This window comes from Chlamydomonas reinhardtii, chromosome 1 (genome assembly GCF_000002595.2).
Source record: "Chlamydomonas reinhardtii strain CC-503 cw92 mt+ chromosome 1, whole genome shotgun sequence".
NCBI classification, from domain to species: Eukaryota; Viridiplantae; Chlorophyta; class Chlorophyceae; order Chlamydomonadales; family Chlamydomonadaceae; genus Chlamydomonas; species Chlamydomonas reinhardtii.
The window spans coordinates 5,759,825-5,775,514 of NC_057004.1; the positions used below are offsets into that span (position 1 = coordinate 5,759,825).

The window sequence follows — 15,690 nt, forward strand, 5'->3', positions numbered from 1 at the left end:
ACCCGGACAGGCGACAGCACCACACACATCAACGCCCGCCCAAGCAACTTCTTCGGCCGCGCTCAGCCTTCGCATTTCTCGCACATCGATGGGCAAGCACGGCCCTGGGCTGCACAGGGACACCTCTCGAACTGTTTATAAATGTAGCCGCAACGACTATTACAACATGGTCGATGGTTTCAGAGTGAACTGTCGGTGGGCGAAGGGTCAACTGGCGGAGTTCGTGCTGGGAGTTTACATGCGGCACTTACCGAGCATTCGGCCTCCTTGAAATGTTATCCTTAAACTAACAAACTCACTTCTACGTATGTTTACATAGATAAATAATGCAGATATCCCCAAGACGTCGAGGGCGACAGCCCTGCGGAACTATTTGTATGGTTCGCTAAACTTTCATGATGTGCCTTAAAGCTGGGATATTGGTGTGGTTGATACTATTCATGCTAGCAGCAGACGCTGTATTGATATACAGCGCGAACGACCTATCTTCGGCCCTGGAGAACGAGGAGGCCGACTTGGAGCTAGCATGCGATGTGAAGGCTTATGATGAAGCCACCAAGTAAGTTTGTACTGAAAGGCGAACGACTTTCTACTTGACGAGTCAGAGCAGCCTCTCGCTTCGGAGATTTGTGCGCCCTGCCATCGTGTACGCCTGATTGGAGTTATTATGCTTAGATGCAAATCTGGCTGGGTAATCCTGCGTCGCAGCAGAACTCGCAAGCGTCGCTCCCAGCTCCCAATAGTACTTGTTGCGTATATGATAATGGGCACGTATCAAAGAGAGGGCTGGTTTCGGTGCTGTCACCGCAACCATGTCGGGGTTTCTCTTCGCACACTTTCCTTCGCCACTCGCTCCACCTCAGCGCCGGCCCCGTTCGCAGGGTGCCTTCGCCACCCGTCAGGGTGCGCCGGAACGCCACTATACACGGCAATCCAAGTTCATGGAGGTCGCTCGTGGTGGGCAGCATGGGCAGGTGCGTGTGCGGAGGTGCGTGTGCATGCGCGTGTGTGTGTGCGCCAGTTGCTGTGGTGTCACGGAGACGCCCGTGTGCACGTAGCCGATTCCGGCACATACAGCAGGCGCTTTAAGATCTTAAAGTTCACTGGGTGTAACGCATGTCTGCTTTCCTTGCAGCTGTTGATTGCCTGACGCTTGTGAATTCCGTTTCTTGCCTCAACATTACGCGGCCGCCTGGCATGCATGTGGTCGCCCTTCTCCCCATGCATGATGGCTACAGCAAGGTGCGGCCGTGCGAATGTCCCCATCCCATCAATTCCCAGCAAGTGTTTCGCTAGATAGTGTCGTAGCTGTCGTGCCTGCGTGCCCTCGCTCCGCGGCTGCCGTCAGCAGCCTGCCTTCGACGCGCTGGCGCTGGGCCCGCCGCTCGGGGGACTCCCGGGCGTGTGGATGGGCGCGCATCAACACAGCCGATGACGCTGAGCTTCCTCACCGCGCGCGCCAACACGGGTTCCCCACGTCCCAATGCTGCACATAATCCTGCCTTCCACTGATTTGCAGTTCCAACTCATGAGCGGAGTCGCGGTCACCTTCAGAAACGTCATCCTATCTGACTTCAGCCAGCAGCAGCAGGCGCCAACGGCAGCAGCTTACTCGCTCTTCGCCGAGCTGGTACGAACATAGCCCGCCTGTAGTTTGCTGACGAGGGGTACAGAGAGTGCTGTGTGGGGGGATGGGCGCGACCGCTTCACGAGTGGCGCTTGCCGGCGGTTGTTATCAGTCATGGGCATCGCATGTAACGCAGTGGCAATGGCATGGCTGTCCGCATTGTTCATACAATTGGTTGGCGAGCACGGTATTCAACTGTGTCACTACCAGCTAGCAGTGGCCAGCAGCAATTTCGTAGGTCCGTAAGACCGTAACCCGTTACCATCGTCACCAAATGATATTTTTGCCTGCAGCCGGCCGGGCAGTCTGCCTACATCCAGGTTGCTGGCGCCGCGATCACCTCCCGCGTCTGCTTCCCCGCCCACCTGGCCGAGTGAGTGGCATGCATGTACCAAAGGGTGGCGGACCTGTAGAACACGCAAACAGTATTCGCACGCGCGCTGTTTGTTTGATGCCTTTGCAAGCGCGCACAACTATACACACACGCGGGCATATATGCACGCAAGGGCAATCAGCTGTTAGCTCGGTTGCCTCACCGGGAGTCACCGACCACGCAGACGTGCCGTGTGCTGCGCGCAGGGCCTTGGCTGGTCTGGCTGCGCGGCCCGCCGAGTTCCCCGGCACCAACTTGATGGAGCCGGTGGCCGAGCTGCCCAGCTACCTCACAGCCATCAGCGGCAGTAGCAGCAGCACCAGCGGCAGTAGCAGCGACAGTAGCGATGGCAGCGGCAGTAGCAGTAGTGGCCTCGGCGGCAGCAGGCGCTGTGTCAATGACAGCTCTGCGCCGCCGCTGCAGCGCTGCTGGGCGCGCGTGGGGCGTTACGTGGATCACGCCTTTGTGGCGGGGGGCGTGGTTGGCGACAGCAGCGTGCGCCGCGCCGCTGCACCCCTGGTGCCCTCCGGCCTGCGTGTCCGCCTGCTAGACACCTACCTGCTGTGTGAGCGCGAGCTGACCAACAGCTGTCTGGCGCAGCTGGGTGCAGCTGGCTGCTACATCCAGACCTTGAAGGAGTTGGAGGCCACCAATGCGGCTGCGGCGGCGGCGGCGGGGACAGCAGCCCCAGGCAAGCCTCGGGCGTTGCCCGGAGGAGGCAGCGGAGGTAGTAGCGCTGCTGGCAGCGGTAGCGGTGGCGCCATGGATGGCTCGACAATGCCGCCGGACAATCCAGATCTGAGCACGGTCAGCGGTGGTGGGAGCAGCAGCGGCGGCAGCAGCACGGTAGGCAACGCAGTGGTGCCGCCGCCGACTGCAGCAGGCGGAGGGAGCAGCGGAACTCGGGTCGCGATAATTGTGGCGTCAGTTGGAGGTAAGTCCACTCAAGCAAGTGCGTGTCAGGACAAAAGCGAATGAGGTATTGAGGTAACATGCATGATTCACGGTACGGTATGCCCAGGTAGGGCGCATGAACCAGCCGACTGACAATGCCGTGACAATGCCGCTCTGCCGTGTCCATGTCACCTGAAGGTGTGGCGCTGCTGGCGCTGCTAGCTGCGTCGGCTCTGTACGTGCTTGCGCGGCGCCGCCGGCGCGGGCATGAGAAGCCCACACCGCAGGACGGACAACCGCCCAAGAACCAGCAGGAGCAGGAGCAGCAGGAGGGCTGTAGCGGCGGCGGAGTGGAGGCCGCGTTGGGGGCCGAAACAGCCATGTTGCAAAACCGCGACGCCGCATCGATTTCAGACCTGGAGCGGGGCGAGCCGCCGCCGCCGCAGCAGCAGCAGCACCAGCAGGTGACAATCATCGCCGCCACCCTCGTTGGGGGCCACGCAGCTGCTCCCGAAAGCAGCTGCTGCCAACCCCTGTCGGGCCACACCTCATTCGAGTTTGACCGGTCACAGACCAGCGTCGCCACTGGCGGCTGTGGCAGTACGCTCCAGGCGTTCACAACGGCAGCGGCGTCTGCTGCGTCGTCCGTGGCCGGTCGCGGCGGAGACAAGGACTCCAGCGGACGGCCTGGTGGCTTGTCGCTGGCTGACGTCACCGCGCTGCTGCGGGATGACCACGTTGCGGATGGCGCCAGCGCGCTGTCGGCAGCTGATGTGGCAACGGCAGCGGCAGTAGCAGCAGCAGCAGCAGCCGCAGTTGGGAAGGTGGCTGTGGTGGCTGCGCACTCAACTGATAGTACGGTGGCTGTGAGTGTTGCTACTGAGTGGCAGCAGCAACAAATCGAGTTGGCACACCCAGAGGGTGGTTTCATGGCTGCAGCAACAGGAGCTGCTGCTACTGCTGGCGGTAGCACGGCGCCAGTGGCTGTGGCGACAGCAGGAGCATCAGCACTGAACTGGTGAGTTTGCACAACAAGGCGGTTGGATTTCGGCCTTCTGCTTTGCAGGAATAGCATTGATACGAAGCTGCAGCAGCTGACACCCATTGCTGTGCACGCCCAACCCGGTTGCAGGCGTGACACCAGTGGCGATGTCACGGTGGACGAAACCGCCACGACCACTGCGACCTTCACCACCTCCTCCCACAACAACTACACCGCCTATGCCGCTTCGCCGGCCTCTGGCGAAAGCAGCAGCGCTAAAACGCTGTACGGCAGCGGGCAACACCCGCCACAACCGCCACAACCGCCGCAGCTGCAACCGCTGCAGGCCCAGCAGCCGCATTCGGGGCTTATGGCGGCGGCACGCAGCGGCGAGCGGCGTGCTGGGGTAACGGCGGGGGGTCTGGCTGGTCCGCCGCCGGGTGATGAGGACGGCGGCATCACGGCGCAGCTGCGGCGGCTGTTTGGCCGAGTGGGGCTGTCCTCCCAACCGCCGGCAGTTGTCGGGGCAACGGCGGCGGCGCCACCGCAGCCGCCACCTGGGTCGGCTGGAGGCAGTGCCGCATCTACGTCGCCGGCGGCACCTGCTGCAACTGCGGCGCCTGCACCAGCATCGGCAGCAGCAATGCCAGCAGGCACGGCAGCACCGGCACCAACAATGCCGGCAGGCACGGCAGAGGCCGCGGCACCGACTGTGTCGACATCCTCGCCAGCAACACAGGGCGCAGCAGCAGCGGTGGCGTCGCTGCCTCCTCCTGCCGGCGGCCGGTGGTTCCCTGCCGCCGCAGGCGCCGCGGTTGCCGCAGGCGGCGGCGGTGCCGGCGGCGGCGTGAGTCGCGGCAGAGATGGATTCCTCTATAGGCTCGCGCCTCAGCCGACGCCCATGCTTCACGCGCTGACACCAGTGGCTGAGGACGCCTCGACAGGGTCTGTGGAGCAGCCGTTCCCGCAGCTGGGTGGGGAGTACCAGGATGCTAACTCCCTAGGCGGTCAGGGCGGAGCAGCAACCTCCATATCATGCCGCACAAACGCCGGTGTCCCTGTGAGGGTGGAGTACGCGCGGGCGCTGTCCGCCATCACGGCGCTGCAGCAGAGCGTGGAAGAGGGACTCCGTCTTCCTCTGCCGCCAGGCGAGGCGGCGGCGGCGGCGGCGGCGCCTGGTGTAGCCGCTACCGCTGAGGTTGTTGCTGCTGCTGACTCACAGCCGCAGCTGCAGCTGCCGGCGCGCCCTGGTTGCGCCAAGGGTGCTGGCATGCTCACCAGCGTCTTTGCAAGGGAGGCGGTGGGAGAGACAGCTGCCGCGGCGCCAGATGGCTCCGGCAGCGGCTCCTGTAGCGGTAGCGCCGCCACACGCACGTTGTACTTCCCGATCTCCGGCCTTATCCCTGCGAGCGCCCAGCAGGTCAGAGGGGCGGCAGTGTGGCGGCCCCAGGCGGCGCGCTCGCTCGGCGTTGGCGTGCACAGCAGCAGCGGCAGCGGCAGCAGCGGCGGGCTGCTGGCGGCAGGAGGCGCAGTGGCAGGCGGCGGCAGCTGCAGCGCAGGCTTGGCCAGCGCTGATCTCCACAGTCCCATGTTGCTTGGCTTGCCGTTTGCTTACGCCTACAGCAACCATAGCCCGCATGCTGGCGGCCCGGTGGGCGTGCTCACAACGTATGGCGCTGTGGGTGCCGCGCGTGCAGCCACGGGCTCCGGCGCGGCGGACGAATCGACGTTTTCGGCGCTGCAGCAGCTGCCGCAGATGATGGTGGGCTCGCAGGCGGGCGGCGGCGGCGGTGGCGGCGGCCCCTCGCTGCAGCACGTGAGCGGCAGTTTGGACACATGTGAGTGCGAGTTTGGCGGGAAGGCACAGGTGAAAGAAAGGAAGGACTGACGCGGTGGCTTGCTTTCAAAGACGAGGTCGCGCTCTGTTTTCATGCGCGTCAGGCATCCGCAAGCAAATACCCAGCATGTTGCCGACTCACTGCCTGACAAATGCCAGCAGGCGTCACCCTGGCGGCGCCGTTGCCGCCGCCCCCGTTCACCCCTACACTGTACCCCTTAAACCGCCCCCACGAACCACCGCCCGCAGCGGTTGTGGTGACCATCGCCTCTTCCATCCCTCAAGCGGACGACCTGGATGGCTGCGGCGGCAGCTCCGTAGACTCGGCTCTGCTGGTGCAGGCCCCGCCGCCGGCCACCCACCACCACCACATGCACGCGCAACACCAACACCAGCAGCACCAGCACCAGCAGCAGCAACAGCAGCACGCGGCGGCGGGCTCGACTCAGCACGTCCTGCCGTACCCGCAGCAGCTGTTCACTGCCGCCGCCTTCTCGGTCCTTCCTGGGCAACCCGGCGCGCCGCCGCCGCCGCCGCTACCGCCCATACCTGGAATAGCTGGGGGTCCGGGACAAGGTTCAGTGGCATACCAGCCGCTGCTGACGGTGCAGCAGCTGCAGCTGCAACAGCAGCAGGAGCGCGCGGCGGCCGTGGCTCGTGCGCTCAGCGTCGCCCGGGTCTCGTCGCTCCGCCTGCGGCACGCAGCCGGTGCGGCGGCGGAACACGGAGGTACTGTCGGCTGGGGCGCCATTGGCCCGCCGGCAACAGCTGCGGATGCGGCTGCCACCACAGCGGCGACGACGGCAGCGGGCGGCACAATGGCGGCTGAGGCGGTCCCGTCCGCCGCCCTGCCGACACCCGGTGCCACAGGTGCCGCGGAGCTGCCGCCGCCACCGGTGCCCGGCACGGCAGCGACGGCATCAGCGCCGCCCGCAGCCGCCGCGGCCTCAACCGCAGCGGCTGCAGACGCGACGGCCGGCGCACCGGCAGCGGCGGAGGCGGCTGATGGCGGCGAGGGCACGGTGGGGGCGGCGGCAGCGGCGGCCCAAGCCACAGGCGAGTCCATCCCGCTAGTCCCGTCGACGGGGCGTGCTGCGATGGCGGGCGCGGGTCCAGTGCAGGCCATGGCGGCCAGCAGCACAGGACCACGGAGCGACGGCAGCCGCGGCGGCGGGGGCAGCGGCGGTGGTAGGGGCAGCGGCGGCAGCGGCGAATGTGGCGTGGACTCGGACATCACCTTCATCCCGCATCCCGCGCTGCCCTATTCCCCGCCCAAGCGCCCGGCCCCGCAGCAGCAGCAGCTGCCGCCGCTGCTGCCCAGGCTGCTGCCACCGGCCGTGGCGCCGGCACCGCGGCCTGTGGCGGTGGTGGCGGTGGGCCGGGCCACTCATCAGCACAGTGAGGCCGCGGCAGTGCGGGAGGCACGCGCAATGGAGGCAGACCAGCGGCGTATGCTGGACATGGTCGGCACGGGTCTGACGGGTGCGGGGACGTCCGCGCCGCTGCCCTTCATCATTGTGTTGGACGGGCCGCCGCCGACGACGACGACGTCACGGTCTGCGTCCCCGCCACCAACGGGCTGCTAGCGAGCCCGCCGCCAGCCGGGATGGATGCTGAAGGCCAGTTTGTGTGGAAGGGTAAATGTGGGAAGCTGCAAACAGGGTTGCAAACGGCGCTGGTTTGGGCTTGGTGTGCAAGCCAACGCCCACTTACTGTCCTGCTGGTGCGGCTGCAGTGTGCATCAGTGTGCATCTGGAAGGGGCTGGTGCTAGTGTGCTACGAGTGTTGTAAGAATGGAAGAAGAACCGCCGCCTGCTGCGAATGTGCCGTGCTGAGTTTAGCTTCACACAGAGTCGGAGCTCCGAGCTTTCCGGGTCGGCATATGCGAAGCTCTTTCTGCACGGCATGATTCATCCTTCGTTCGCTGCGGGTGTTGCTTTTGCCGTAATGTGGGCCTGCGAGCGCAGCTGAGTGACTTGTGATTGGGCACGCTCAAAACGCAATCAATGCCATCATAGGCCGAACGATCTAATGCAGTTCGGATATCATATGAACTTGTACCAAGCGCTCAAAACGCAGGCAACGCATTTTTGCATGGTTGCTACCAGGGGAGGATTATGCGCGCCGTATGTCGCACCTATAAAACCTGCGAGGGGTGCATGTGATTTCCACTTCATAGTTGGACGGGGTTTTGGTTTGGGAACAAGACCTGCAGTGTCGTGACGCCAGTTGGAAAAGGGGTTGCAGTGTGTAGCCGTGTGTTGGTGCCGTTCCACTGAACTAATGTCTTTCACAGATTTGATGCGTGGACAGACGATGTTGTGGCAGCTACAATGGTGGGTGTTCAGGTTGCGATGCGTAAAGGTCATCCATCCACATCAGCACAACGGCTAGGTGAATGTATGGATGTACACTCATGTACCATATCTGACTGCGGTTTCCACGTTTACCACTGAGTGGCGAGTGCACGTGCATGAACGTGTTCTTTGGATTCGTGCTTGTGTTGTGCGCCCACGTGGACGAGCGGGTGGCACGTCCGCGCACAGAGTGTTTGTGCTTTGCGTTCAGCACGTCCTTCCGAAAAATCTCGACAGCATGCGTTGCAAGGCATCTTCGGAACAGAGCGGATCACAAGACTTGGTACTTCCATTACCGCAAGGCGCATCCACACTGCTTATTTATAGATCACAATCCTGAAGATACACCGACTTTTATGATGGGAATGGGGCGCAGGCGGGTTTCCGCACTGGGGTTTCCGTTGGCCATCGGCATAACAGTGATGGGGAGTAGCAAGGGGTTTGTCAAGGGTTGGGGGTTTGTCAAGGTTTGGATGCGTCAACCATGAGCTGGTATTCATTGTGTGCACCTGACGCCATCAGGAAGGACTTCGGGGCTCACACGCTGAGCTAGTGCTTTGGGGACAAGGCATTGGAAATGCTTAACCCTGTTGTTTGTGTATGCTTGTTGCGTGTTGTATGCTTGTTGCGTGTTGACGTGTGGAGTTGGAACGAGTTAAAGGAGTAACAAATCCCAAGAGCCCGGAATTGTACTGTAGGCGCGGCGGCTTGGGCTTGGGCTACGTGCCATTTGGACGTTTGCAGGCATGCAGGCGGAAACTCTGCGGGGTGTTGCGTACTTTCTGGTGCCTTGAGGCGCTAGTACTTAATGGACTCTGCCACGATAGGAATCCTCGTACAGCTGCGCTGCGTTGGTACCCATCCTCAATGCTTTCATGTGAGTTCAGGCACGGTCTTTCGCCGGTACAGTGTACAGTCCCTAGGTACAGTTGTTTCAAGGGATCGCCGCGCAGGTTTGTAATGCGGAGGGTAATAAGGAGCTGAGCGTGCCTGTTCCCATTGCTGTTTTTGGTGGAAGCCACAAACTTGTGCTGGTGCAGGGGGGGGGGGGGGGTAAGGATGCCGCAGACATACCCCACCCTTCAAATCGAAAGAGCTTGACGAGAGCGTTCAGAATCCGCTTTCAGAATTTTGATCAGGGTAGTAATTGCGGAGATCTGGGCCCCCAAAGTTCAGGGTCGGTCGTCGGTCCCCAGGGTCCCCAAGGTTTCGTCACGGTGTGCCGGAAACTTTCGTCTGGGCCTCATAAGACAGCAGGGCAAGCCCAGACCGTTGCCCAAAGCATGTAATGGATGCTGTAACAGCTGGGAAACATCAGGAGCCTACCAGAAGACGAAGGGCTACCGCCCGTCAACACATGTCGGGTTGGGATGTTGGGGTGCGACATGTCTCGCCTGACCAGAACGTGCCGCAAGTCGCGGACCGGTGCTTGCGCGCCGGAGGAAAACGCATGTGTATGTACCATGCGTAGGTAAGTCTCGTGGGCGTGCTTTACACGGGTGCAACTGAACGGCCGCAAGATGTTCTCAACATGTTGACAACATGGCTGTGGTCAAGACGCGCCCGACGAACTTTCCGTATTTACATGTTAATAGAGCTCGCTGAAAGCAGTCGTTTGGCACCATCCTTCCTGGAAGAAAACAGAGGGGATTTAGGGGGTGTACGGCACGGTACGGCACGGTCGGTCGTCGGTCAGGGGGGGTCGGGAGGTTTTGCGGGGTGGGGTCTGGAACTATTGTTCGTACCCCCCCCCCTGGCTGGTGCCCGCTGAGCCCCCCACCTACCTGCACCTCCTGCAATGATGTTGGGCTGGGCTGCATGCACTCTAAAATGGAGCAGGGTGAAAGGCCATGCACCTCTCGCCGTGCAGGTTGTAATGCGGTCCTGAGGAGATTCCGCGGAACGCGGAAGTCGGGCAGGCTCATGCGGGCGCCTCGAGCTACCTCTTAAGCCCGGGCGCGTCATTACACCGGCCTCTTTTGATGCACCTGCATATGTTGACGCGCGGAGCTAGATAGGTTCACCCTGTCGTAGCCACGGTCGTAGCGCCTGCCCTGGAGGAGACCTGTGCCACGCCAGTAATATATGCCTGGCCTCATTATATTATGACGTAAGGACAGCGCCGTGTTCTTGAATCTCGATGATGCGTCACAGGCGGACGGCATGCGGGGAGCGCGACATGCCACGCCAGGCCACGCTTTCGGTTGGGGACCTGAGCCAGTGTCGCCGCTGTCGCCCGGCGACGCATTTGCCTAAAACTCCCAGATATTCGTCAATATGAAACCGACAGATACATATGAGTCAAGTTCGGGCGGTGCTGACGTCGGGCGCGATGGGCGGCACCCGCCCAACGGACTTTAGACTTTAGCTTCCTTTCGCTGTTCACCAGCTATCTGTGTCAACATGAGTGACTGCATCTGGATTCTAACATACGTGTAGCGCCTTCTGTACACTTAGCACAACTTAGCAGGGGACTGTTTCGACGTGGAAAGCTCCTTTCCGTTTCTTCGGCTTTGTTGCTCGCTCGCTCAAATACAACTTGAAGCCGCTCTTATTGGAATAAGGGCGGCGCAAGAAGGAAAGCAGCGTCACATTGAAGGTGAGGCCTTCACCACAGCAGGCGTGGGGCCCTGCGAAGCCGGTGCAAGGCTTGAGAAATTCTTAAATGCGGCGTGGGTTTCCGGAGGCTGAGCAAGGCCGTTCAGGCGCGAGGCTGAATGCGGGCGTCCATTCGGGAACTCGGCGAACCGCGCGCGCAGGCAAAACTGGGTGCCAGGCTCGGCAACCTGGCAGCTCAAGTTATAGTAGAGATTGAAACACTCAGGCAAGAGCTGCAGCACGCGCAGGGCCAGCAACCGGCAGCTTCCGGGCCCGTTGCCCGTTGCCCTCCAGGACTCGAGACATACAACGCCCGCCTCCCCCCCCCCCGGGTTTGCTCAAGCCTTCCCCGCCCCTTGGCACCCCTTCTCGCCCGCGCAGTGCACCTTTGTACGTGTTTCACCAGAGGGGCGCGCCGGCCGCCTTTCATCACTTTGAGGGCCGCAGCGAGGAGGCGTTCTGCCGCACGATGTGCGAGCGCGGACCCACTATAGAGAGTAATCATAGCCGCGGCGCTGGCAGCGCTGGCATGGTTCTGGCGGCGCCGCGGCCCGGAGCTATGGCGGTAATTTCACATGCTGACCCAGATGCGGGTAACAGCACCTCCAGCAGTAGCAGCGGCGGCGCCAGCGACGTGAGCGACGACCTGCACCAACCCAAACGCAGCAATCACCTGGCCGGCCCTGCCGGTACCCAGGACAATCACGACCAGCCACCCAGCAACAACCACAACCAACGCCATCAGGCGCAACCGCAGCCCCAGCCCCAGGCGCTGCTCCCATCGTGCCCACAGCAGCAGCGGCCCGGTGCTTGGGTGCCCGCCGCATTCCGCACAGCTGGTGCCAATGCAGCCGATTACGAGGATGGCATTGAGGACCCGATGGGGCCACACGAAGAAGGGCGGGAGGCGGTGACTGCACCTGCAGAGGAGGAGGAGGAGGCCGCGCGGCGTCAGGCGGAGGCGCGGGAGGAGGAGCGGGAGCAGGTGGTGGCGGCGCTTGAGGCCAAGGTGCGGGCGCTCATGCGGCGCTGCGCCGACCTGACGGACGAGCTCATTGACGCCCGCCACACGGCGCACCGGCGGGTGGAGGCCGCGCAGGAGGAGGTCAGTGTGCGCGTGTGTGGAGGGGGAGCGCGTGGGGCAGAGGGGGGCGTGAGGGGCGCGTGTGCGTTGGCGCTCGGGGCTTCACAGCGCGAGGTCAATGCGTTTACTCTGGTCTGCTGTAGTAGTGCTGCTGCTGCTTCCCTCGCCACACCTTCCTGCCGCCCCACCGTGTGTCTCCCTCCACCCTCTGTTGCGCTGAAGGCTGCGGCTGCGCGGCGCCAGGCCGCGTTCTGCGACGAGGAGGTGCGCCGCCTGGGCCGCAAGCTGGCGGCGCTGAGGGCGGAGCAGGCGGACGCGGTGGACTGGGCGGCGCAGCGGGTGAGCGGCTGAGGGCGGTTGGAAGCAGATGGAGGTGGTTGAAGGCTTGTGACTGGACTTGGCCCCGCGAGAAATGGGCAGGCCGACTGGATGGGCTTATTAGAAAGGCGGCCTTACTGACTTGGCGCAACCACCCACCTCGCTACGCTCCTCGCCTAGATGCTGGACCTGCAGCGCAAGCTCGAGGCGGAGCGCTGTGCGCATGAGGCCACGCGGCGCCAACTGCTGCAGCTGCAGCAGGGCCAGATGGCGGCGGCACTGAGGCGCTGGTCCGCCACCGGCGGCGCCACCAGTGCCGTCAGCGGCGCTCCCGCCACCAACGGCTCCAGCCCCCTGCGGCACCTGCACACGCAGCACCCGCACGCACACGGGCTGTCATCGCACTCGCACTCGCACCACCTGCACGCGGTCGCGCTGCATGAGCATGTGCTAACACTCACAACGGGCGGCGGCGGCGGCGGTGGACACGTTGGCCACGCCGTGGGCGCGGCGGAGCTGCAGGCCGCGTTCCGCGCGGGGCTGCTGGCGGGCGGCCGGCAGGCCGCCGCGCACGCCGGCCCTGCGGCAATGGCGGCGGCGGCGGCGGCGGCGGTACCTGCGGGGACAGGTGTACCGCCGACCGCACTGCCGGGGGCGGAGGTACTGACATTGCAGACAACTGGCAGCGGTGGTAGCTGTGGCAACGCCAGCGGCAGCGAAGGCGCTAGCGGCGGCGGCGCCAACAAGGTCCCGGCGGTGCCGGCGCCGGTGCCGGCACCGGCGGCGACACAGCTGCCACCACCTCCGCTGCCGCTGCTGCTGCCCTGCGAGCTGGCGCAAGCAAATGCGCAGCACCCGGCTGGCGGCGACGTGGCTTCCCAGCCCCCCGCCTTCCTCAGCAGCGGCGCCTGCCTCCAGGGCGCCACAGTGGCAGCACTGGCGGCTGTGTCACCCCACCAGTACAAGACCCGACAGGTGGCCAGCGGCGCCGCATGGGGCACCGCGGATGCCAACACAGCAGCAGCCACAGCAGCAGCCGGTGCCGCTCACACCTCCGGCGCCGGGGCGGAAGGAGACGGAGGGGCAGGCGGCGGATGTGGAGATGGAGATGAATGCGCAGGGCTGTTGGGCCGGGGGCGCGGAGAAGACGCGGGTATGCCGCGCCGTTGCTCGGACGGCTCCGTGTCAGTGGGCTCGGTGTGCGGCATTGGCTCCGGCCCCGCCTCGCCCAGCTCCTCAGCACCCCACTCAGCCACGCACTCCAAGTCGGGGTCACCAGCGGCTTGGGGCGTGGGCTGGACGACTGGGATTGCAGCGTCGCAGGCTGCATCGGCTGCAGCGGCAGTGGCTGCCGCTGCGGCTGGAAAGGCTGCGGAACGCCTGGCCGAAGTGAAGCTCAGGCGGGAAGGAGGCAAGGCTGGTGCAAACCAACGGATACATGGTATGTAGCTTTGGTGGTACGTTTTATGGGCCGCCCAGCATTACGCAGGCCGGCAGGCAGGTAGAGCGCTGTGTTTAGTACTGGCTCATCTTCTTCATTGATGTGCAGTGGAAACACGTGTTGGTGTGCACAGCAAGCTACTGTATGAATAAATTCAGCTCGGCCGCCACAACCGTAAGAAGCTAGCTCCGTGCGTTTGTTGAAGCTTGGATGGAAGCGTGGTAACGTGGTTCTGTTAGGTAAGCGACCATAGTGAATACAGGCAGGGTGACATACATACTGTGTGCGCGTTTGGTGCTGTTTGGCCTGTTGATGCTCGGGAACTTTCAAACAATTTGATCACAGGACTGCAGTCCAATACTCATTGCGCACTGACAGCGGACCACACCGCGCGGGATGCTTTTGCAGACGTAGCCGAAGCAGTGGCAGAGTAGTGGCCACTATAGGAGGGTCAGCAGGGCGGAACGGTGAAGCCAGTGCATTTAGCGCTGCGTGTTCAAGACTGCATGGTTAACTCGTAGCGGGCCGTGTGTGTGTGTGCGTGTGTGTGTGTGTGTGTGTGTGTGTGTGTGTGTGGTTCTTGGCGCACAAACGTACCTGTCCCTGTCTGTGTTAGTCCCAACCTTAGGCCCCGCAGGAATCATGTACGGTACACTTGTGTGAACTTTGGTTGATGTGTGCTCCAACAGTTGTGGGCATGTGCCATCGCAGGGGCTGCAGGTCCCTTTCTGTGGACTGTAGTACGGTTGCCGGTCCAGGGCAGGCTACGACTGAGAGCAGGCATGGCTGTGTGTTGCGGAGGTCGCGCGCTATGTGAAGATGGGCACCCGTTATCGAGGTGGTTTGGGCTTGCTGCTTTCTTTTCTTTTTCCTTGCTCGGTCCCGCGTCTGTTTCTTCCTCTGTTCTGTGAGCTTGGTGGTTGCTTCGCCGTTTTGGGTCTGCCCTTGCTTTGCCCCGGAGGGGTGCCCTTGGCTTTCGGTGGCTTGTGCGGTTGTCCGTGGTGTTCTGCTTGCTCGCTTTGCAGGTTGTGTGCCGGTGTGGTGCTGCGCCTTCCCCTTGCTTCGCCTTTGTAACCACTCACTCCCACCCACCTGCTTAAGATGCGGTGAGCATGTTTCGGTGCGATCGGCTAGCTCTCGTCGTTCCGGTGTTTAACTTGCTTCACAGCCGGGGGTAGTTGCTGCCCGGGCACGGCTGTTTGGCCGGCCGGGCAGACCGTACTTAAGGGCGGTGAGATCGCCAGGCCGGGGACCGTTGGGGACTTAGGTCTCCGGAACGGCACGGTTACATAGCCCCAACTTTTATGTTGCTGCCCGCCCCGGGAGTATCAAGACGAACGGTGGTGATAGACCGGACGGTGGTGTAAGAGGAGCGTGCCTGGCATGCAGGTTGCCTCGGACTTGCAGTAGTGTAAGTGTGTGGGCCTGCACTGGCAGCGCGCAGCCACAAGAGTGCCGGAGGGCAAGGTACAGTGGCCCACTGGCCCGTAGCCGCCTTGTGCCTGATATGATAGTGCCTAATAGCTAGACGCCGATATAGGTCAGGGTGCTCAGCGGGCGGACGCTGCGTGCGGCCCGGCCGAGAGTTGCGACGGCTGCCGGACCGTTCCTGCGGGGCGGAGGCGGCATAGATATCGGCGGAGCTTCCCGCCTGTTCCCCGCCGGCTGTCCCAGACTGCCCCTGATGAAAGAATCGATGCCCTCACGCACTCGCTCACACGCAGCGCGGGACGAGTAACGCGCTGATACTAGGGCCGTCGCGCACTCATCCCCCGACACGGCACCCATGGCCATACATGGCTATGTTCTCCCGCAACGCCCGCGCCACAATGCAGTCCCAGAAACGGCGCCGGCGGTCCCCATCACACATACATGTCCATCGCACAAGCCTGACACAGCAGAGGCATCCTCGTTCCAGACGCACGGCGATGATCATGCATCGGAAATCGGGAAATGCCCAACATGCCTTGGCTGCCCTCCGCCACAGCGCCTCGTGACCTCCCCCACTGTAACGCTCACAGAGTGCCGGCAAAGGCTCCAGCGGCCTGACTGCCTGAGCCTCTCCCCGATCCGGCACCCCAGCAGCCCGCACATACCGTAAACCAATGCTTCGCCCGCAGCGCTGACAGCTGGGGACTCAGCTGCATAACCGTGCCCGCCTTCATGGATGACTCCACCA

At 63.1% G+C, this 15,690-nt stretch overlaps 2 protein-coding genes across 2 annotated transcripts; both read left to right on the forward strand.

Annotated features, from left to right (window-relative positions):
* The first annotated feature begins 33 nt into the window (after positions 1 to 33).
* CHLRE_01g041150v5 (uncharacterized protein) lies at positions 34 to 9,383 on the forward strand. The gene is made up of 9 exons (XM_043058805.1): positions 34 to 559; positions 882 to 974; positions 1,136 to 1,242; positions 1,520 to 1,630; positions 1,921 to 2,000; positions 2,207 to 2,934; positions 3,093 to 3,912; positions 4,027 to 5,714; positions 5,963 to 9,383. The coding sequence occupies exons 1-9, from the start codon at positions 547 to 549 to the stop codon at positions 7,297 to 7,299; spliced, it is 4,977 nt and encodes a 1,658-aa protein (XP_042928719.1). The 5' UTR covers positions 34 to 546; the 3' UTR covers positions 7,300 to 9,383.
* Positions 9,384 to 10,477: 1,094 nt separating this feature from the next.
* CHLRE_01g041200v5 (uncharacterized protein) lies at positions 10,478 to 15,215 on the forward strand. The gene is made up of 4 exons (XM_043058806.1): positions 10,478 to 10,669; positions 11,050 to 11,773; positions 11,975 to 12,091; positions 12,251 to 15,215. Exons 2-4 carry the CDS (start codon positions 11,228 to 11,230, stop codon positions 13,517 to 13,519), a joined length of 1,932 nt encoding a protein of 643 aa, XP_042928720.1. The 5' UTR covers positions 10,478 to 10,669; positions 11,050 to 11,227; the 3' UTR covers positions 13,520 to 15,215.
* Positions 15,216 to 15,690: the final 475 nt, after the last annotated feature.